Raw genomic sequence first — 24181 nt, forward strand, 5'->3', positions numbered from 1 at the left:
TATAAACATGTGTTTAGTATAAACATGCACGCTAACACGAGTATAAACATGTTCGCTAACACGCATATAAACACGTAAACATGCGTATAAACATGTTTGCTAACACGCGTATAAACTTGTAAGCTAACGCGTGTATAAACATGTTCGCTATAACACGCGTATAAACATGTTCGCTAACAAGTGTATAAACATGTAAGCTAACAAGCGTATAAACATGTAAGGTAACAGGCGTATAAACATGTTTGCTAACATGTGTATTAACATGTTCGCTAACACATATAAACACGCGTATAAACATGTTCGCTAACAAGCGTATAAACATGTAAGCTAACAGGCGTATAAACATGTTTGCTAACATGTTTGCTAACATGTTCGCTAACATATAAACACGTAAACACGCGTATAAACATGTTCGCTAACAAGCGTATAAACATGTAAGCTAACATGTGTATAAACATGTTTGCTAACATGTGTATAAACATGTTCGCTAACATATAAACACGTAAACACGTGTATAAACATGTTTGCTAACAAGCGTATAAACATGTAAGCTAACACGCGTATAAACATGTTTGCTAACAGGCGTATAAACATGTAAGCTAACAGGCGTATAAACATGTTTGCTAACAGGTGTATAAACATGTTTGCTAACAGGCGTATAAACATGTAAGCTAACAGGCGTATAAACATGTAAGCTAACAGGCGTATAAACATGTAAGCTAACAAGAATGAGGTGGTGATTGGCGTCAAGTAGAAGCGTCACGGTGACATCTTGATGAAGACTTAACTTGGTCGTCGCCATGTCAGTGTAACATTTGAATGCGACCTGGGCGTGTCCACGCACGTCCGCTCACTTCCTGCTCCCCTCCGCGTCGTCCACCTTCAAGTCGCGGCGACTCTCACAGCTGGACGCCGTCCGAAGAGGCGGAGCTCACGGCGCACGCTTCCTTGGCGCCGCCCGCCGACTTCTTCTGTTTGTGTTTGGACTTGCGCAACATGCGCACCTGCAGAGCACGCACTCAGTGTTCACTCCCTTCATTAGTGCGCTCCTCTGAGTACACTCTGCCTTCTGATTGCACAAGTACTCAAAACGCTGTAGTACACTTCAGCAAGTACATTAACAAATACGTTTGTACTCAGGAAGTAAACATTTGTTGAGGTGTACTGCAGTACAGCGTTTATAAACTCAGGAAGTAAATAGTTGTAGAAGTGTACTAAGTACAGTGTTTATATACTCAGGAAGTAAATAGTTGTAGAAGTGTACTAAGTATAGTGTTTATATACTCGGGAAGTAAATAGTTGTAGAGTGTACTAAGTATAGTGTTTATATACTCAGGAAGTAAATAGTTGTAGAAGTGTACTAAGTATAGTGTTTATATACTTAGGAAGTAAATAGTTGTAGAAGTGTACTAAGTATAGTGTTTATATACTCAGGAAGTAAATAGTTGTAGAAGTGTACTAAGTATAGTGTTTATATACTCAGGAAGTAAATAGTTGTAGAAGTGTACTAAGTATAGTGTTTATATACTCAGGAAGTAAATAGTTGTAGAAGTGTACTAAGTATAGTGTTTATATACTCAGGAAGTAAATAGTTGTAGAAGTGTACTAAGTACAGTGTTTATATACTCAGGAAGTAAATAGTTGTAGAAGTGTACTAAGTATAGTGTTTATATACTCGGGAAGTAAATAGTTGTAGAAGTGTACTAAGTATAGTGTTTATATACTCAGGAAGTAAATAGTTGTAGAAGTGTACTAAGTATAGTGTTTATATACTTAGGAAGTAAATAGTTGTAGAAGTGTACTAAGTATAGTGTTTATATACTCAGGAAGTAAATAGTTGTAGAAGTGTACTAAGTATAGTGTTTATATACTCGGGAAGTAAATAGTTGTAGAGTGTACTAAGTATAGTGTTTATATACTCAGGAAGTAAATAGTTGTAGAAGTGTACTAAGTACAGTGTTTATATACTCAGGAAGTAAATAGTTGTAGAAGTGTACTAAGTACAGTGTTTATATACTCAGGAAGTAAATAGTTGTAGAAGTGTACTAAGTATAGTGTTTATATACTAAGGAAGTAAATAGTTGTAGAAGTGTACTAAGTATAGTGTTTATATACTCAGGAAGTAAATAGTTGTTGAAGTGTACTAAGTATAGTGTTTAATACTCAGGAAGTAAATAGTTGTTGAAGTGTACTAAGTATAGTGTTTATATACTTAGGAAGTAAATAGTTGTAGAAGTGTACTAAGTATAGTGTTTATATACTCAGGAAGTAAATATTTGTAGAAGTGTACTAAGTATAGTGTTTATATACTCAGGAAGTAAATAGTTGTAGAAGTGTACTAAGTATAGTGTTTATATACTCAGGAAGTACATAGTTGTAGAAGTGTACTAAGTATAGTGTTTATATACTCAGGAAGTACATAATTGTAGAAGTGTACTAAGTATAGTGTTTATATACTCAGGAAGTACATATTTGTAGAAGTGTACTAAGTATAGTGTTTATATACTCAGGAAGTAAATAGTTGTAGAAGTGTACTAAGTATAGTGTTTATATACTCAGGAAGTAAATAGTTGTAGAAGTGTACTAAGTATAGTGTTTATATACTCAGGAAGTAAATAGTTGTAGAAGTGTACTAAGTATAGTGTTTATATACTCAGGAAGTACATAGTTGTAGAAGTGTACTAAGTATAGTGTTTATATACTCAGGAAGTAAATAGTTGTAGAAGTGTACTAAGTATAGTGTTTATATACTCAGGAAGTAAATAGTTGTAGAAGTGCACTAAGTATAGTGTTTATATACTCAGGAAGTACATAGTTGTAGAAGTGTACTAAGTATAGTGTTTATATACCCAGGAAGTACATAGTTGTAGAAGTGTACTAAGTATAGTGTTTAATACTCAGGAAGTACATAGTTGTAGAAGTGTACTAAGTATAGTGTGTATATACTCAGGAAGTAAATAGTTGTAGAAGTGCACTAAGTATAGTGTTTATATACCCAGGAAGTAAATAGTTGTAGAAGTGTACTAAGTATAGTGTTTAATACTCAGGAAGTACATAGTTGTAGAAGTGTACTAAGTATAGTGTTTATATACTCAGGAAGTAAATAGTTGTAGAAGTGCACTAAGTATAGTGTTTATATACCCAGGAAGTACATAGTTGTAGAAGTGTACTAAGTATAGTGTTTAATACTCAGGAAGTACATAGTTGTAGAAGTGTACTAAGTATAGTGTTTATATACTCAGGAAGTAAATAGTTGTAGAAGTGCACTAAGTATAGTGTTTATATACTCAGGAAGTACATAGTTGTAGAAGTGTACTAAGTATAGTGTTTATATACTCAGGAAGTACATAGTTGTAGAAGTGTACTAAGTATAGTGTTTATATACTCAGGAAGTACATAGTTGTAGAAGTGTACTAAGTATAGCAGAGGTGGGACCAAGTCATTGCTTTGCAAGTCACAAGTAAGTCTCAAGTCTTTGCCCTCAAGTCTCGAGTCAAGTCCCGAGTCAAGACAGGCAAGTCCCGAGTCAAGTCCAAAGTCAAGACTGGAAAGTCTCAAGTCAAGTCACAAGTCCTGCATTTGAGTTTCGAGTCCTTTCAAGTCCTTTTGACCACAGACTAATATTTTTACACAGATTGTGTATGCTTTTAAACAGCTGTATTTATTTATTAAAACAAGTGCATTTGAAATAGCAGGAAAGAAAATAGTACTGACATTGCACTTCATAATAGCACTATTAACCAGTCATTTTAATAGTTTAAACAATTTTAAACATTTAACTCATTCCTTTACAGAATAAACACATTTGCAAAAACAAGTGCAACTGTACTTATTTGTACAAAAGTGTTAACATTGTATTTCCATGGCATATTGCATTGTAACTAGTTCCACAGCAGTTTCTATTCTGTTCTTACCTTATCTCATTGATCTCATCTCATACTGTATGTGTGTTGATGTGTGCATACACATAAAAAACATAACAAATACATTAACATAACAATGAACAGAGTTGTACTTTTTAGATGTCAGGGCCCTATGCAATATGTACACATATTCTTGATATAGTATACATTTTAACTGACCTTTATTTGACAATGTTTGTCTTTTTGTAGGTGGCAAAAATACGCGGTGCTGCTGACCGCCGTCTAACGTTACGTTACTGTGTGTGATACATTGACTAACGTAACGTTAAGTGTAGGTACCTCATGCAACCCTGCTTAAAAAATCACTTGACAAAAAGTATGAATAAGGTAGCAAACTGCAGTGGAAGCAACATATTGCCGTGTTTGAAATGACGTTATAACCATAAACATCTTATAAGTAGACGCAATATTGGTTGCTGTGACGCGAGCAATTTGCATCTTGAAGTGGTGATGAGGAGCCGGCGAGCAGCCTAAACTGACAGTTGACAGGTAGAAAACAAAGATGCCGAGCTGGTGTTCAGCTATTTCCTGCTCAAATGAGCGGACTGTTGAAAATAGGAATCGGGGGATTACTTTTCACAAGTAAGATTTAACATTAATGTACTATTGGTTGTATTTTATGAAAATAACATTACCACAGAGTTGAGAAGGAGCAAAGATCTTCAATATTTGTATGTGAAAATCACAAATAAATCTTCTGGGGGAGGATGACGCCCCTACAGGGGTTTGGTTTACAAACTTTCTGCCCCACCTAAAACAAAATTCACCAGCCGCCATTGATTATGATGCATTCTCATTTTAGGCAAAATATAAGACAATACTTTCTTAACAGTATAATTGTAACCAGGAATAAGTCTTCAAGGAACAATATTCAAATACTAACATTGTTGGGTAAAACAGAATTTGGTTTTATTCTGAATCCAGTGAAACAGATTGGTGGTTTTAGCTGATATAAAGACTTTCAGGTGTTTATATATGTTTAAGTATTTGGCAGACGCTTTTATCCAAAGCGACATACATAAAAAATACATACAAAACAATCACTGTAAACATTATCATTTAAGGGAAGAATGTAATACAAAATATCAATACAAAGTGTCACGACAGAATAAACTCTCTGCTGCTGCAGCAACAGAGATACGGTCTATAAGATATATAGATATCTAATGTGTTCATACATTGTTTATGTAGCATGTATATATAACGTAATCATATTGTTTCTTCAATTTAAAAATAGCTGACCGTTTTTTTCCCCCTTCTCTGGTATTATATTCCCAGTTTTAATCTTGGACGTCTGGTCATTTATAGCGTATAAGAATATTCTATTACTGTTAAGCAAACTATGAATAATAAAACATGTGTCCGTTACCATAGCTACACGTATGACAAAAAAGCGCGTGAAAATGAGTGGTATTCAGTGAGGTAAAATGAATTCAATGCGTTGACAGTTCATTGCTCCTGCCAAATGAATTGCACTGAATGGAGCGGATCACCACTCCAAGATGGCGGCCCCGCGTCTCGTCTGCGCCAGTAGGCAGTAGCGCTCGATGCTGTGTACCCTTATAAGATGTCCATGGTTATGACGTTAGCAGTGAGTTTACAGCCTCACTGATTTAACTACACAGCAAATAAAAGTCATGTTACTTAGCCAATAAACGGTATCTTACATTCAAAACTTACCCTTCTTTGTGCAACTTCAAATGTCGAACAAAGTTGGAAGTTGTTGCGTCTCCGTCTGTAATATTCAAACTGCGTGATTTGCATACGGCAATTCGTTGACCAAGTCGTAGTTTTTATACCCGAACGAAACCAACTTTGGTATAAATCTTTCTCACTGGCGCGTTGTTTGACAACTCTTGTTCATTGGTTGTCCTGCAATTTGATTGGATCAATGCTGTGTGATGAAAACAATGTAGATCTAATTTGATTGGCTGTTGTACTGAGAGCACACACGCTGACACGCAGCACACACGCTGATAGACAGACACGTACAAAATGAAAGCTACGGAGCGCTCCCAAATAACTTTTTAAACTTTAGGTTTTGGGGAAAGTAGCAAGTCATGTCAAGTCAAAAGGCTCAAGTCCAAGTGAAGTCACAAGTCATTGATGTTAAAGTCTAAGTCGAGTTGCAAGTCTCTTTACATTTTGTCAAGTCGAGTCTAAAGTCATCAAATTCATGACTCGAGTCTGACTCGAGTCCAAGTCATGTGACTCGAGTCCACACCTCTGAAGTATAGTGTTTATATACTCAGGAAGTAAATAGTTGTAGAAGTGTACTAAGTATAGTGTTTATATACTTAGGAAGTAAATAGTTGTAGAAGTGTACTAAGTATAGTGTTTATATACTTAGGAAGTAAATAGTTGTAGAAGTGTACTAAGTATAGTGTTTATATACTTAGGAAGTAAATAGTTGTAGAAGTGTACTAAGTATAGTGTTTATATACTTAGGAAGTAAATAGTTGTAGAAGTGTACTAAGTATAGTGTGGCTCACCTTAGGTCCAGCAGCAGAGATAATGATGTGACCAGGAGGCTGCAGCCAAGGTTCTCCATCCACCTGCACAGGGAAGGACTTCCTCAGAGTCACACGGAAGTACGTCCCTTGTGCGATACGGATGCCTGAACGCAGACCGCTCTGCACCTGACCCTGCACACACACACACACACACACACACACACACACGCACACACACACACACGCACACACACGTTATTGACGTACTGTTATTAAGTGGTCAACTTCCTGATGAAAGTGAGGCCACTCACCACGTGGACCACCCACTCACCACGTGGACCACCCACTCACCATGTGGACCACCCACTCACCATGTGGACCACCCCCGTCACGCCCACCGCCTCCAACATGCCGTCACTCATGCTGGGCTTCCTGTAGCGACCGTCCGCCTCAGACCCCCACAGGTCAGCACCGGAGCCCCAGCTAACACACACGCACACACACACACACACACACACACACACACACACACACACACACACACACACACACACACACACACACACACACACACACACACACACACACACACACACACACACACACACAAACACGCACACACACACACACACACACACACACACACACAGTGTTATGCTTGTTGTGTTAAAGTAATAAATGAATAACATTTTAAGTGTGTTGTGTAAATGATAAATGTATAAAATGTTTTATATAAGTGTGTTATGATTTTATTGTGTTTAAATGATCTATTTTAACATATTTTAAAGGCCTACTGAAATGAATTTTTTTTATTTAAACGGGGATAGCAGATCCATTCTATGTGTCATACTTGATCATTTCGCGATATTGCCATATTTTTGATTAAAGGATTTAGTAGAGAACAACAACTATAAAGATCGCAACTTTTGGTTTCTGATAAAAAAAAGCCTTGCCTGTACCGGAAGTAGCGTGACGTAGTCAGTTGATCGCCTCCTCACATTTTCCTATTGTTTTCAATGCAGCTAGAGTGATTCGGACCGAGAAAGCGACGATTACCTCATTAATTTGAGCCAGGATGAAAGATTTGTGGATGAGGAACGTTAGAGTTAAGGACTAGAATGCAGTGCAAGACATATCTTTTTTTCGCTCTGACCGTAACTTAGGTACAAGCTGGGTCATTGGATTCCACATTCTCTCCTTTTTCTATTGTGGATCACGGATTTGTATTTTAAACCACCTCGGATACTATATCCTCTTGAAAATGAGAGTCGAGAACGCGAAATGGACATTCACAGTGACTTTTATCTCCACGACAATACATCGACGAAACACTTTAGCTACGGAGCTAACGTGATAGCATCGAGCTTAACTGAATATAGAAACAAAATACATAAACCCCTGACTGGAAGGATAGACAGAAAATCAACAATACTATCAAACCAGGGACATGTAAATACACGGTTAATGCTTTCCAGCTTGGCAAAGCTTAAAAATGCTGTTGCTAACGACGCCATTGAAGCTAACTTAGTATAACGGGACCTCACAGAGCTATGATAAAAACATTAGCGCTCCACCTACGCCAGCCAGCCCTCATCTGCTCATCAACACCCGTGCTCACCTGCGTTCCAGCGATCGACGGAAGGACGAAGGACTTCACCACGATCATCTGTGCGGTCGGTGGCTAGCGTCGGCTAGCGCGTCTGCTATCTATCTCAAAGTCCTCCTGGTTGTGTTGCTGCAGCCAGCCACCGATCCCACCTACAACTTTCTTCTTTGCAGTCTTCATTGTTCATTAAACAAATTGCAAAAGATTCACCAACACAGATGTCCAGAATACTGTGGAATTATGAGATGAAAACAGAGCTATTTTGTATTGGATTCAATGGGCTACCGATACTTCTGTTTCACTGGTTACGTCACGCACATACGTCATCATCCAAAGACGTTTTCAACCGGAAGTTTAGCGGGAAATTTAAAATGTCACTTTATAAGTTAACCCGGCCGTATCGGCATGTGTTGCAATGTTAAGATTTCATCATTGATATATAAACTATCAGACTGCGTGGTCGGTAGTAGTGGCTTTCAGTAGGCCTTTAAGTGTTATGTTTGTTGTGTTTAAATGATAAATGTATAACACATTTTAAGTGTGTTGTGTTTAAATGATTATTGTATAAATGTTTTATTTAAGTGTATTGTGTTTAAATGATAAGTCTACAACATGTTTTAAAGGCCTATTGAAAGCCACTACTACCGACCACGCAGTCTGATAGTTTATATATCAATGATGAAATATTAACATTGCAACACATGCCAATACGGCCGGGTTAACTTATAAAGTGACATTTCAAATTCACGGGGAAACTTCCGGTTGAAAACGTCTATGTATGATGAGGTATGCGCGTGACGTCAATGGTTGAAACGGAAGTATTCGGACACATTGTATCCCAATACAAAAAGCTCTGTTTTCATCGCAAAATTCCACAGTATTCTGGACATCTGTGTTGGTAAATCTTTTGCAATTTGTTTAATGAACAATGGAGACTGCAAAGAAGAAAGCTGTAGGTGGGATCGGTGTATTAGCGGCGGACTACAGCAACACAACCAGGAGGACTTTGACTCGGATAGCAGACGCACTATCCGACGCTAGCCGCCGACCGCATCGATGATCGGGTGAAGTCCTCCGTCGCTCCGTCGATCACTGGAACGCAGGTGAGCACGGGTGTTGATGAGCAGATGAGGGCTGGCGTAGGTGGAGAGCTAATGTTTTTAGCATAGCTCTGTCAAGGTTCCGTAGCTAAGTTAGCTTCAATGGCGTTGTTAGCAACAGCATTGCTAGGCTTCACCAGGCGGTACAGCATTAACCGTGTGGTTACAGGTCCAGTGTTTGGTAGTATTGTTGATCTTCTGTCTATCCTTCCAGTCAGGGGTTTATTTCTTTTGTTTCTATCTGCATTTAAGCACGATGCTATCACGTTAGCTCCGTAGCTAAAGTGCTTCGCCGATGTATTGTCGTGGAGATAAGTCACTGTGAATGTCCATTTCGCGTTCTCGACTCTCATTTTCAAGAGGATATAGTATCCGAGGTGGTTTAAAATACAAATCCGTGATCCACAATAGAAAAAGGAGAAAGTGTGGAATCCAATGAGCCAGCTTGTACCTAAGTTACGGTCAGAGCGAAAAAAGATACGTCCTGCACTGCACTCTAGTCCTTCACTCTCATGTTCCTCATCCACAAATCTTTCATCCTCGCTCAAATTAATGGGGTAATCGTCGCTTTCTCGGTCCGAATCTCTCTCGCTGCATTGTAAACAATGGTAAAATGTGAGGAGTCCTTCCTCCGGTGACGTCACGCTACTTCCGGTACAGGCAAGGCTTTTTTTATCAGCGACCAAAAGTTGCGAACTTTATCGTCGTTGTTCTCTACTAAATCCTTTCAGCAAAAATATGGCAATATCGCGAAATGATCAAGTATGACACATAGAATGGATCTGCTATCCCCGTTTAAATTAAACAATTTCATTTCAGTAGGCTTTTAAGTGTGTTGTGTTTAAATGATAAATGTACAACATGTTTTAAGTGTGTTGTTTAAATTATACATTTATAACCTATTTTAAGTGTGTTGTTTTTAAGTAAGTGTACAACATATTTTAAGTGTGTTGTTTGTTCTGCTCAAGTAATACATTTATAACCTATCATAAGTGTGTTGTGTTTAAATGATAAATGTATAACATGTTAAGTGTGTTGTGTTAAATGATAAATGTATAACATATTTTAAGTGTGTTGTGTTTAAATGATAAATGTATAACATATGTTAAGTGTGTTGTTTAAAATGATAAATGTATAACATATTTTAAGTGTGTTGTGTTTAAATGATAAATGTATAACATATGTTAAGTGTGTTGTTTAAAATGATAAATGTATAACATATTTTAAGTGTGTTGTATTTTAAATGACACATTTTTAACATATTTTAAGTGTTATGTTTGTTGTGTTTAAATGATAAATTAATAATGTATTTTAAGTGTGTTGTGGTTAATGTATGAATGTTATTTTAAAGTGTGTTGTGTTTAAATGATAAATATATACATGTTATATTAAAGTGTTATGTTTTTGTGTTTAAATGAGAAGTATAAGTGTACAACATATTTTAAATTAATTGTATTTAAATGATACATTTTTAACATATTTTGAGTGTTATGTTTGTTACATTTATAACCTATTTTAAGTGTGTTGAGTTTAAATTATAAATGTTTAACACATTTTAAGTGTGTTGTGTTTAAATGATAAATGTACAACATGTTTTAAGTGTGTTGTTTGTTGTGTTTAAATGATACATTTATAAACTATTTTAAGTGTGTTGTTTTTAAGTAAGTGTACAACATATTTTAAGTGTGTTGTTTTTAAGTAAGTGTACAACATATTTTAAGTGTGTTGTTTTTAAGTAAGTGTACAACATATTTTAAGTGTGTTGTTTTTAAGTAAGTGTACAACATATTTTAAGTGTGTTGTTTGTTCTGCTCAAGTAATACATTTATAACCTATCTTAAGTGTGTTGTGTTTAAATGATAAATGTATAACATATATTAAGTGTGTTGTCTTTAAATGAAAAATGTATAACATATTTTAAGTGTGTTGTCTTTAAATAATATATGTATAACATATTTTAAGTGTGTTGTCTTTAAATAATATATGTATAACATATTTTAAGTGTGTTGTCTTTAAATGATACGTGTATAACATATTAAATAATAAATGTATAACATATTTTAAGTGTGTTGTCTTTAAATGATACATGTATAACATATTAAATAATAAATGTATAACATATTTTAAGTCTGTTGTGTTTAAATGATAAATGTTTAACATATTTTAAGTGAGTGGAGTTTAAAAAATGAATGTATACATTTTATATTAAAGTGTGTTATGTTTCTGTGTTGAAATGATAAATAAGTGAACAACATATTTTAAGTGTGTTGTATTTAAATGATACATTTTTAACATATTTTGAGTGTTATGTTGGTTGTGTTTAAATGATAAATATATATTTTAAGTGTGTTGTTTGTTCTGTTCAATTAATAAATGTATCACCTGTTTTAAGTATGTTGTGTTTAAATGACATATGTATAAAATGTTTTATTTAAGTGCGTTATGTTTAAATGATAAACGTATAACATATTTTAAGTGTGTTGTATTTAAATGATGAATGTATAACATATTTTAGGTGTATTGTGTTTAAATGATGAATGTATAACATATTTTAGGTGTATTGTGTTTAAATGATAAATGTGACATATTTTAAGTGTGTTGTGTTTAAATGATACATGTATAACAGTTTTTAAATGTGTTGTGTTTAAATGACAAATGTATAACAGATTTTAAGTGTGTTGTGTTTAAATGACAAATGTATAACATATTTTAAGTGTGTTGTGTTTAAATGATAAATGTATAAATGTTATATTAAAGTGTGTTATGATTGTTGTGTTTAAATGATAAGTATACAACATATTTTAAGTGTGTTGTTTGTTCTGTTTAAATGATAAATGTACAACGTATTTTAAGTGTGTTGTTTGTTCTGTTTAAATGATACATTTATGACCTATTTTAAGTGTGTTGTGTTTAAATGACAGATGTACAACGTATTTTAAGTATGTTGTTTGTTCTGTTTAAATGATACATTTATAACCTATTTTAAGTGTGTTGTGTTTAAATGATAAATGTTGTATAAAGTGTGTTATGTTTGTTGTGTTAAATGATAAATATACAACGTATTTTAAGTGTGTTGTGTTAAATGACAAATGTATAACATATTTAAAGTGTGTTATGTTAAAATGAAAAATATACAACACATTTTAAGTGAGTTGTATTAAATGATAAATGTATAACATATTTTAGGTGTTTTATGGGTACTGTTCACATTTCAACCGATACAGTACCAATTACCGGTACCTCGTAATCAATACCGGTAGTCAGCGGTACCAATTATCGTTACTTTAGTGTGTGTTAATAAAAGTTGATTGTTTGACGGTTAAAAATATATTTTTTTAAGTAACATTTAAAAATGAGCTGTGCTGTAGTTGTTACACAGTAGGAAGGAGATTCATATGGCGCCATGTAGACTGGCACTTTCCATCATTTCAGCAGACTGCATTGCAAAATGATGAACTCCACCCAGGGATGACTCCCTTCCTTACTCTATATTCACTCTTACAATGGTGTGGCCCTCAATAAAAACGAGTGTGGGATGGTAAAAGAAACCGGAGATCCGGGCGCAGGGGTTCGGGGTCTCGGACCTGGGGATGTTGAGGAAGATGAGACCCTCGATGTTGGGCAGCTGCACATGCCGGCCGTCCACATGCAGCTGCAGCTCCCGGTGCAGACTCCTGGTGGCGCTGATCTTCTGCAGGCCCACCTTGACGTACACGCCTTTGTTGTGGAACCTGTCCGACAGCAGGGAGGCGCGTGGTCACGTGACCGCAGACAACCAACCACGGCGCTGACAGGAAGTACCTGCTGGTGAACTTGTCGGGGTCGTCCTCGCGGGCCAGGTGGAAGTCCAGGCTGAGCTCGGCGTCGATGCCGAGTCCGAAGTAGTTGTTCATGTGGACGATCTGGAGGGACAAAGATCAGCTGACAACCGGACGTTCCCTGAAGGGTTCGAGGTGCGGACCTTGGGCGGTTCCAGGAAGTTCTCCTTGCCGCCTTCGGAGAGGTCTTGCGCGTCCAGCAGGATGGTCCAGCGGTCCAGAAGGACTTCCTCCGCCTCCTCCACGTGGGGGAGAATGTGGGCGGCGTCCTCGCCGCTGTAACCCGGCCCCCAGCGCAGGATACGGGCCAGGTCGTTACCTGGTGGGCGGACACTTGTCAAGCCACGCCCGCCCACGGATTTAGGAAGGGTTCTCTCACCTGTTCCAAGTGGGACGATGCCGACCGGCGGCTCCCGGCAGGCCAGGTTTTGGCGGACCGCCTCCAGCACCCCCAGCACCCAGCCCACGGTCCCGTCCCCGCCGCACACCAGCACCCGGAACCTCGGAAGGTCCCGGAAGGCGTGGAGGCTGCGCACGACACATGAACTTTACCTCCAAAACCTTAAAGAAGTCCGACCTCGGCGTCTCCTCACCCTGCCAGCGGTCCGCCGTTGGTCATGTCGAAGACCTGGTGCGGGTTGAGAAGCTTCCGGAAGCTGTAGAGAAGTTCTCTGCCTTTCAGACCGCCGCTCTTCGGGTTGACGAACACCAGCAGGGGGCGCACGTCCTCGCCGAGCTTGTCGTGCTGCCAGACCACAAGGAGAAGGACGCCATGTTTTCTAGTCCGACCTTTTGGGGGAAACTGTCCCCGCCTGACACTGGGAGGGCTGTAATGCTCCTACTGGCCACAAGAGGCCGCCAGAGGGCAGTTTATGACTAGGACAGGAAGTGGAGCCTTGAGCCACTTGATCATCCTGTTTTTAGTGTTTTTAAAGTGGGGGTCTTCAACATTTCCCAAACTGATGTAGAGTAGGAACAGAGACCCCCAACTTATTTATCTTGTATGAAAGGATGAATATTTTACACTCAACTTTGTTATTGCGCAATGATAACATGATCTAAATATTAACAGTAACTAGCGCTCTAATCGCCAGCTACCAACTAGTGCTCTAATCGCCAGCTAGCAACTAAGCCTCTAATTCCCAACTGACAACTAGTGTGCTGATCGTCAGCTAGCAACTAGTGTGCTAATCGGTGGCTGGCAACAAGCACCCTAATCACTAGCTGACAACTAGCGCTCCGTTGCTAGCTGACAGCTAGAGAGAAAATCGCTGGCTGGCAACTTGCAAGCCAATCGTTAGCAGACAGCTGACAACTAGCAAGCCAATCGTTAGCGGACAGCTGACAACTAGCAAGCCAATTGCTCACTGACAACTCAGGCGTTAATCACTTGCTTGCGACTAGAGCGCTAATCGCTAGCTGACAACTAGCAAGTCAATCGCTCACTGACAACTCGGGCGTTAATTGCTAGCTTGCGAATAGAGCGCTAATCGCTACCTGAAAACTAGCAAGCCAATTGCTCACTGACAACTCGGCGTTAATCACTAGCTTGCGACTAAAGCGCTAATCAGTAGCTGACAACTAGCAAGCCAATCGTTAGCTGACAACTAGAAAACCAATTGCTCACTGACAACTCGGGTGTTAATCACTAGCTTGCGACTAGAGCTGTAATCGCTGGCTAATAACTTGCACATCAATTGCTCACTGACAACTTGGGCGTTAATCACTAGCTTGTGACTAGAGCACTAATCGCTAGCTGACAACTCGCAAGCCAATCGCTCACTGACAACTCGGGCGTTAATCACTAGCTTGCGTCTAGAGCACTAATCGCTAGCTGACAACTCGCAAGCCAATCGCTCACTGACAACTCGGGCGTAATCACTTGTTTGCGACTACAGCGCTAATCACTAGCTGACAACTCGCAAGCCAATCGCTCACTGACAACTCGGGCGTAATCACTTGCTTGCGACTACAGCGCTAATCACTCGCTGACAATCTTGCAAGCCAATCGCTCACTGACAACTCGGGTGTTAATCACTTGCTTGCGTCTAGAGTGCTAATCGCTAGCTGACAACTCGCAAGCCATTCGCTCACTGACAACTTGGGCGTTAATCACTAGCTTTCTACTAGAGCGCTAATCGCTAGCTGAAAACTTGCAAGCCAATTGCTCACTGACAACTCAGGCGTTAATCACTAGCTTGCTTCTAGAGCGCTAATCGGTAGCTGACAACTAGCAAGCCAATCGTTAGCTGACAACTAGGAAACCAATTGCTCACTGACAACTCGGGCATTAATCGCTAGCTTGCGACTAGAGCGCTAATCACTAGCTGACAACTAGCAAGCCAATCACTCACTGACAACTCGGGCGTTAATCACTAGCTTGCGACTAGAGGTCTAATCGCTAGTTGACAACTAACAAGCCAATTGCTCACTGACAACTTGGGCGTTAATCACTTGCTTGCGACTACAGTGCTAATCGCTAGATGACAACTTGCAAGCCAATCGCTCACTGACAACTCGGGTGTTAATCACTAGCTTGCGTCTAGAGTGCTAATCGCTAGCTGACAACTCGCAAGCCATTCGCTCACTGACAACTTGGGAGTTAATCACTAGCTTTCTACTAGAGCGCTAATCGCTAGCTGAAAACTTGCAAGCCAATTGCTCACTGACAACTCAGGCGTTAATCACTAGCTTGCTTCTAGAGCGCTAATCGGTAGCTGACAACTAGCAAGCCAATCGTTAGCTGACAACTAGGAAACCAATTGCTCACTGACAACTCGGGCGTTAATCGCTAGCTTGCGACTAGAGCGCTAATCACTAGCTGACAACTAGCAAGCCAATCACTCACTGACAACTCGGGCGTTAATCACTAGCTTGCGACTAGAGGTCTAATCGCTATTTGACAACTAACAAGCCAATTGCTCACTGACAACTTGGGCGTTAATCACTTGCTTGCGACTACAGTGCTAATCGCTAGCTGACAACTTGCAAGCCAATCGCTCACTGACAACTCAGGTGTTAATCACTAGCTTGCGTCTAGAGTCCTAATCGCTAGCTGACAACTCGCAAGCCATTCGCTCACTGACAACTTGGGAGTTAATCACTAGCTTTCTACTAGAGCGCTAATCGCTAGCTGAAAACTTGCAAGCCAATTGCTCACTGACAACTCAGGCGTTAATCACTAGCTTGCTTCTAGAGCGCTAATCGGTAGCTGACAACTAGCAAGCCAATTGCTCACTGACACTTTGGCCGTTAATCGCTAGCTTGCGACTAGAGCGCTAATCGGTAGCTGACAACTAGCAAGCCAATCGTTAGCTGACAACTAGGAAACCAATTGCTCACTGACAACTCGGGCGTTAATCGCTAGCTTGTGACTAGAGCGTTAATCACTAGCTGACAACTAGCAAGCCAATCACTCACTGACAACTCGGGCGTTAATCACTAGCTTGCGACTAGAGGGTTAATCGCTAGTTGACAACTAGCAAGCCAATTGCTCACTGACAACTCGGGCGTTAATCGCTAGCTTGAGACTAGAGTGCTAATCGCCAGCTGACAACTTGCAAGCCAATTGCTCACTGACAACTCGGGCGTTAGTCGCAAGCTTGCGACTAGAGCGCTAATCACTACCTGAAAACTAGCAAGCCAATTGCTCACTGACAACTCGGCGTTAATCACTAGCTTGCGACTAAAGCGCTAATCAGTAGCTGACAACTCGCAAGCCAATCGCTCACTGACAACTCGGGCGTAATCACTTGCTTGCGACTACAGCGCTAATCACTCACTGTCAATCTTGCAAGCCAATCGCTCACTGACAACTCGGGTGTTAATCACTTGCTTGCGTCTAGAGTGCTAATCGCTAGCTGACAACTCGCAAGCCATTCGCTCACTGACAACTTGGGCGTTAATCACTAGCTTTCTACTAGAGCGCTAATCGCTAGCTGAAAACTTGCAAGCCAATTGCTCACTGACAACTCAGGCGTTAATCACTAGCTTGCTTCTAGAGCGCTAATCGGTAGCTGACAACTAGCAAGCCAATCGTTAGCTGACAACTAGGAAACCAATTGCTCACTGACAACTCGGGCGTTAATCGCTAGCTTGCGACTAGAGCGCTAATCACTAGCTGACAACTAGCAAGCCAATCACTCACTGACAACTCGGGCGTTAATCACTAGCTTGCGACTAGAGGTCTAATCGCTAGTTGACAACTAACAAGCCAATTGCTCACTGACAACTTGGGCGTTAATCACTTGCTTGCGACTACAGTGCTAATCGCTAGCTGACAACTTGCAAGCCAATCGCTCACTGACAACTCGGGTGTTAATCACTAGCTTGCGTCTAGAGTGCTAATCGCTAGCTGACAACTCGCAAGCCATTCGCTCACTGACAACTTGGGAGTTAATCACTAGCTTTCTACTAGAGCGCTAATCGCTAGCTGAAAACTTGCAAGCCAATTGCTCACTGACAACTCAGGCGTTAATCACTAGCTTGCTTCTAGAGCGCTAATCGGTAGCTGACAACTAGCAAGCCAATTGCTCACTGACACTTTGGCCGTTAATCGCTAGCTTGCGACTAAAGCGCTAATCGGTAGCTGCCAACTACCAAGCCAATCGTTAGCTGACAACTAGGAAACCAATTGCTCACTGACAACTCGGGCGTTAATCGCTAGCTTGCGACTAGAGCGCTAATCACTAGCTGACAACTAGCAAGCCAATCACTCACTGACAACTCGGGCGTTAATCACTAGCTTGCGACTAGAGGGTTAATTGCTAGTTGACAACTAGCAAGCCAATTGCTCACTGACAACTCGGGCGTTAATCGCTAGCTTGAGACTAGAGTGCTAATCGCCAGCTGACAACTTGCAAGCCAATTGCTCACTGACAACTCGGGCGTTAGTCGCAAGCTTGCGACTGGAGCGCTAATCGCTACCTGAAAACTAGCAAGCCAATTGCTCACTGACAACTCGGCATTAATCACTAGCTTGCGACTAAAGCGCTAATCAGTAGCTGACAACTAGCAAGCCAATCGTTAGCTGACAACTAGAAAACCAATTGCTCACTGACAACTCGGGTGTTCATCACTAGCTTGCGACTAGAGCTGTAATCGCTGGCTAAAAACTTGCACATCAATTGCTCACTGACAACTTTGAGGTTAATCCCTACCTTGCGACTAGAGTGCTAATCACTAGCTGACAACTAGCAAGCCAATCGCTCACTGACAACTAGGGCGTTAATCGCTAGCTTGAGACTAGAGCGCTAATCGCTAGCTGGCAACTCGAGCGCCAATCGGCATCATCATACCGTGATGTCTGGGATGACGAGCGACCAGAGCGACTTGCTGCCGACGCTCGTGTCTTTGGCCAACATGAAGACTCGCTCGGCCTCAGAGAAACACGACATCTGCAACGCCACGGCGCCTAAACACACACACACACACACACACACACACACACACACACATACACACGTAAGTGTAAGTGCAAGGTCATGTGATGCAGTGGACAATTTGGCGAGGTCACCTTGGCTGGGGTAGGTGTGGCTCATGGCGACCAGGTGAGCTGCGTGGAGGAAGCAGAAGGACGTAAGGGTAAAGGTGCGGGAGTCAGGTGGGTGGTGGCGGCGTGAGTGCTCACTCTTGGCGGTCAGGTGGTCCTGGATCAGCTGCCAGTACTCCTCTCGGCTCAGCTCGGGGGGCAACCCTCCAATCAGCAGGCTCACCTGCACCGGGTGGTTCCGCCTCTCCACGGCGCAGAAGCGGGTCTGGTTCATCTGGCGCAGAGACACCTGGCGACGGGCATGGGCGCTAATGCTAAAGCTAGCTGCTCACAGGTTCATGGCGACGGTGCGCGTCTTGTCTGACCTTGCGGATCTCCTGCAGCTTGTCCACAATCTTCTGGCCTGGCGTCAGCGTGTGTCTCTGCACTGAGGACAAACACACACTACAGGCGTCACCTCCTCTGTCCTTTGTGGCTCTGCGGGACCACCTTGACCGCCACTGACCTTGTTTGCTGCTCATCCACACTTCCTGCAGGTCACTTCCTGTCCCGTCGTCTCCCTGGAAGGACACGTGGACTAGTCCAGATCAGAGGTTCTCAAACTTTTTGCACCAAGTACCGCCTCAGAAAACACGCTCTCCAAGTACCACCATTAAAATATAGGAGCGTAGTAGGCCTAAGTATTCAATAAAAACAAGGCAGAGGTTTTATTTAAGTATATATAATATGTTGGCCTGTAACATTACACAGTTTGAACAGTAACACTGTGTTTGAATATAAGACAGTGGTTCTTAACCTGGGTTCGATCGAACCCTAGGGGTTCGGTGAGTCGGTCTCAGGGGTTCGGCGAAGGTCAAGACACACCCGACTCATCGTGTAAGTAAAAACTTCTCCCTATCACCGTGTTATGGATACCCCCAAAACAATGTTCCATTTAATTTTCCATATGATTTTCAGGTGTGTAAATGTTAGAATAATCATGTATAAGTTATCACACAACTCTTATGCTTAAAGGCCGTTGCTATAGTTATTATCAATTGTGCTGAAGTTGTACTTTTCTATCTGTGCAAAGGCACAACTTGTAATCTTGCTTTGCGAGTTGTCTCGTGTCAGCAGTTTGTTTCCAGACCCTGCCTGCTGACAGCAAAGGACGGACATCGAGTACCTCAACGCAGACAAAACAGAGACCGGGCGAAATCACGACTGTCAGCACATTTCCCTTCTGAATAATCATATATTGTGTCTACTGGGGCTGCTTGCATTACCCCTCCCTTCAGAAGCAGCCTCAGTGATGTTAACTAGGGACCTTCCGAAAAAATAGAGAAGCACGTGGGACTGTACCTTAGAGCGTAGGGTGAAACTGTATCTGAGTATATAGCCCAATACGTCTCTCCTCATGAGTAAAATTCAACTCTGTCTCTGCTTGATTCCTTTCTTCTTGTCTTGTGTAATAGATAGTTCAGTGTTTGAACCTGACAGTAATTTGTTCTGAGTTCATGCACTGTGTTGGTTTTGTTCTTGGAACAAGGTGATGTTCATGCACGGTTAATTTTGTGCACCAGTAAAAAAACATAACTGTCTTGAATTTTAAAAAATATATATATAATAATATTTTTCACTAAAGAAGGGTTCGGTGAATGAAACTGGTGGGGTTCGGTACCTCCAACAAGGTTAAGAACAACTGATACAAGACAATAAAACACTGTACTTTAATAATGAATCAAGTCAAACTAATTACACATAAAAATTAAATAAACATTGTAATAAAATACCAAAATACAGCTTTTAAAGATTTAATGAACATATATATATATATATATATATATATATATACACACATCTTGGTGGGTTGTAAGACCAGTCTGACTCAAGGGAGATACACCTTGCGCCACAACCAGGTACTGAAGTGCTTGGCTGCCGAACTTGAGATTAAGTTAAGTTAAAGTTAATTTAAGTTAAAGTACCAATGATTGTCACACACACTAGGTGTGGTGAAATTTGTTCTCTGCATGGGAGCAGTGAGCAGCAGCGGTTCCGCGCCCGGGAATCATTTTTGGTGATTTAACCCCCAATTCCAACCCTTGATGCTGAGTGCCAAGCAGGGAGGTAATGGGTCCCATTTTTATAGTCTTTGGTATGACTCGGCCGGGGTTTGAACTAACAACCTACCGATCTCAGGGCGGACACTCTAATCACTAGGCCACTGAGTAGGTTAAGATTAAGAGAGTAATCTCCAATGCCATGCCTCTAAATGCCTAAGCTACCTTCCCACGCAAAACAACTTTCATCTGAGGAAGGAGAGAAACGGTGGACCAAGCCATCACCTGCAGACTCAGGCCCACTGAACGCATTTCCCAGGATTGGGAAATACAGGTAGACCTCAGCCAGAGGCTTACCTTCCCACCCGAAATTGCAGTGACCAACCTGCGCCCAGACCTGGTCCTCTGGTCCATGTCCTGCTGCCGTATCTTCATCGTTGAGCTAACGGTCCCATGGGAGGACGCCATCAATGAAGCATTCCAACGGAAGAGGCTGAGATATGCCAACTTAGCAGCTGAAGCAGAGGCACAAGGCTGAAACGTGACGGTGTGGCCAGTGGAGGTGTGTTGTAGAGGCTTTGTAGCCAGTTCCACCACAAGGCTCCTGAAGGAAGTAGGGATTAGAGGACAGTCCCAACAGAAGGCAATCAAATAACTTGCCATCGCAGCAGAATGGATCAGTCACTGGCTGTGGCTGAAACGCAGGGATGCAGCATGGGCTGACAAATAACCACGTGGTGCCACTATGCGACACACACCCAGGTCTGATCAGCCTGTGGTGGTCCAACCACGGCAGAGGGTGTCGTGTGATAAATGGCCGAAACACCCGAAGACGTCGGGGAACACAAATTAAGATTTGTCGTACTGGTGGCGCCACGTGACTATTGCCAAATTCCACCCCACCCAAGAGGACATCTCCAACCCCATTCAATTGTTGTGCTGAATATTTGGGGATTTTTAACAACTAGTCCTATTAAGAATCCTGATGTCTGGTGTCAAAACCAGTGACCGCTGCGAAAGGGCAGCTGACAACCTGGGAAAGACCTGGTGACGGCCTGAAGAGACTGCTGACAGGTGGGAACAGACCCCAACGGGGCTGGCATGGGTTAGCTACCTGTGCTGGCAGGACCCTTTCACTACACAGTGACCTGGATCCACCCAACAATTACTACGGAAAGTTCAAAAGGAAAAACACCCCTAGAGTGTGCAAGAGCGGTGGTGGAAGATGACTCACCGGCAGACCACACGGTAACAGACCCTGGAACGGAAATGACAACTAGTCAAATGATCAGCACGATAGTTGACGGAGTAACAGCACTGGCAGGACACAAGCTACAAAGCTGCATCTGTGGCTGGAAAAAGTTTACATCAGAGAAGGGTCTCAAGATCCGCTGGGGCAGGAAAAAGTGCCTGAGAGAGCTTTGCAAGGGGCCTCGCATTGACCACTACTTCCTCAGAGGTAGGGCAAATCAGTTGAGTGAAGCACAGCGGCAGGATAGTCACCACAGTCCACAGGGCATCACAACCCCAGACGAAGCTCAATCAAGCACAGATCCACCAACGGACGTGAGTCCAGAGCCCACTCAGCCACAGACAGCAGTAGAGAGGAAGATGAATGGACGGAAGCCTCAAATCTTCCTGCCAGAAAAAAGAGTGGGAAACCACCGACACAAACCTTGTCCATCTTCTAGAAGGTCTGAAAGGGTGCGTGGAAAGAAAGCTGGACGAGATTGGAGAGATCATTTACAGCTATGGAGCAAAGAGACTTGGGGTGAAAAGTAATAACTTTAGGACACAGACGGAACCGTCAGCCCCTCTCAAGTCCCCGAGACAACAAGAGATTGAAAGACTTGTGAAAGAAAGAAGGGGCCTGAGAAAGCAGTGGAAAAAGGCCAGAGAAGTGGAAAGGAAAGGACTGGAAGCACTACAGGGCGACATCAAGCAGCGTTTTGCAAAACTGCCAAGAGCAGAATGCCTGAGAAAGCAACATAAGAAGTAAGAGCGAACGAGGACTGCCTTCTACAGAGATCCCTACAAGTTCGTCAAAGACCTCTTTGTCAAAAAGAAAACTGGGATCCTTAAAGTACCCATAAGGGAACTAGAGGAGCACCTGAGGAAGACCTACTCCGACAGCCAGAGGCATGTGCCAGCCAGCATTCCAGATGACATGCCACCAATCCAACCACCTGAGCACGAGTTCGAAATGAGGCCCCCCACATGGAGAGAAGTTGAGAGCACTGTAAAGCGGGCAAGAACAGCCTCGGCCCCTGGACCAAACGGCATTCCATATAGGCTCTATAAGAACACTCCAGGCGTCTTGAAGTACCTCTAGAAGCTAATGAAAGTGGCGTGAGAAAAAGGAATTATACCAAAAGGCATGGCGAAGGGCAGGAGGAATCTTGATACCCAAAGAGAAGAATTCCTCAACCATCGACCAGTTTCGCCAGATCAGTCTTCTGAATGTGGAAGGAAAGATATTCTTCAGTGTTTTGGCCGAAAGTCTCTCAGTTTTCTTGCTGAAGAACAACTTTGTCGACACGTCAGTGCAGAAGGCAGAGACAGGCGGTTTCTCAGGATGCTTGGAACACACAAATGTCATCTGGCACCAGATACAAATGGCAAAGAAAGAGAAGAAAGACCTGCATGTGGTTTTCTTAGATCTTGCCAATGCCTTCGGGTCAATGCCTCATGAGATTCTATGGACAGCGTTCAACCTCTTTCAAGACCCTGAGGGCATCACAAGGATGGTCAAAGCCTACTTCCAGGACCTCCAGTTCTGCGTCACAGCACAGGTCAGTACAACCGCCTGGCAGCACCTCGAGATAGGCATAATGACGGGCTGCACCATCTCTCCACTGGAGCTTACCATGGCAATGGAGCTCATTATACGACCATCCCGATGGAGGGGAGCGGCTGAAGAGCGGGCTGCTTCCTCCAATAAGGGCGTACATGGACGACATGACGACAATAACAACAAACGCATGCACCGAACGCCTGCTGGATAAACTCCAGGGATACATCGAATGGGCACGAATGGAAATTAAACCAAGCAAATCCCGCAGTATCTCCATCATCAAGGGCCAGGTCACCAATGAGAGGTTTCCCATCCACAGCGAGCCAATACCAACAGTTCTAGAAAAGCCTATCAAAAGCCTTGGCCACTGGTATAGCGCAGAACTCAAAGACTCGAAGCAGGTGGACCAGCTCAGGCAGGATACAATCAGCGGCCTCAAGCAGATCAATAACACCGCTCTCCCTGGGAAGCTGAAGCTGTGGTGCTTTCAGTTTGGCCTGCTGCCCCGTCTCATATGGCCAATTTCCATCTATGAGGTTGCTCTATCCCATGCTAACCGACTGGAGAGGCTGGTGAATGCACAAGTGAGGAAATGGCTTGGACTGCCGATATGTCTTAGCAGCGTAGGCCTGTATGGCAACGGAGCCCTCTCCCTACCGATCTCAAGCGTTGTGATGAAGTACAAATGTGCCAAATCAAGGCTGGAAATGACTCTCACAGAATTCCAGGACCCATTCGTTAGAGGTGCTGCTCCAACCCTAGCGGCAGGGAGGAAATGGGATCCATCTGCAGCAGTTGCAGTGGCAAAGACTGCCCTCAGACACCAGGATATAGTAGGGCATGTAGAAAATGGATGGATGGATGTCCAATATGGCAGAGGGGGCCTTGGTTTGGAAGCAACAGCACCCACGTGGCTACGGGCAACCGCAGGGATGCAGCATGGGCTGCCAAATAACC

The 24181-nt window shown here is 42.2% G+C and overlaps 1 protein-coding gene across 1 annotated transcript in view; it reads right to left on the bottom strand.

The window, feature by feature from the left end:
- Window positions 1-438: 438 nt before the first annotated feature.
- The window catches only part of LOC133645228 (diacylglycerol kinase theta-like), a 43710-nt gene continuing 19967 nt past the window's right edge, over window positions 439-24181 (bottom strand). Inside the window, exons 11-23 of the mRNA XM_062040112.1 lie at window positions 18897-18951; window positions 18757-18818; window positions 18530-18680; window positions 18416-18454; window positions 18198-18313; window positions 13494-13645; window positions 13280-13428; window positions 13044-13219; window positions 12884-12984; window positions 12667-12813; window positions 6748-6859; window positions 6416-6568; window positions 439-1004 (exon numbers count right to left, since the gene is read on the bottom strand). Coding sequence (XP_061896096.1) covers window positions 900-1004; window positions 6416-6568; window positions 6748-6859; window positions 12667-12813; window positions 12884-12984; window positions 13044-13219; window positions 13280-13428; window positions 13494-13645; window positions 18198-18313; window positions 18416-18454; window positions 18530-18680; window positions 18757-18818; window positions 18897-18951 — 1518 coding nt within the window. The 3' untranslated portion in view covers window positions 439-899. The remainder of the gene's footprint in view (window positions 1005-6415; window positions 6569-6747; window positions 6860-12666; window positions 12814-12883; window positions 12985-13043; window positions 13220-13279; window positions 13429-13493; window positions 13646-18197; window positions 18314-18415; window positions 18455-18529; window positions 18681-18756; window positions 18819-18896; window positions 18952-24181) is intronic.

This window comes from Entelurus aequoreus, linkage group LG28 (genome assembly GCF_033978785.1).
Source record: "Entelurus aequoreus isolate RoL-2023_Sb linkage group LG28, RoL_Eaeq_v1.1, whole genome shotgun sequence".
Classification (NCBI taxonomy): Eukaryota; Metazoa; Chordata; class Actinopteri; order Syngnathiformes; family Syngnathidae; genus Entelurus; species Entelurus aequoreus.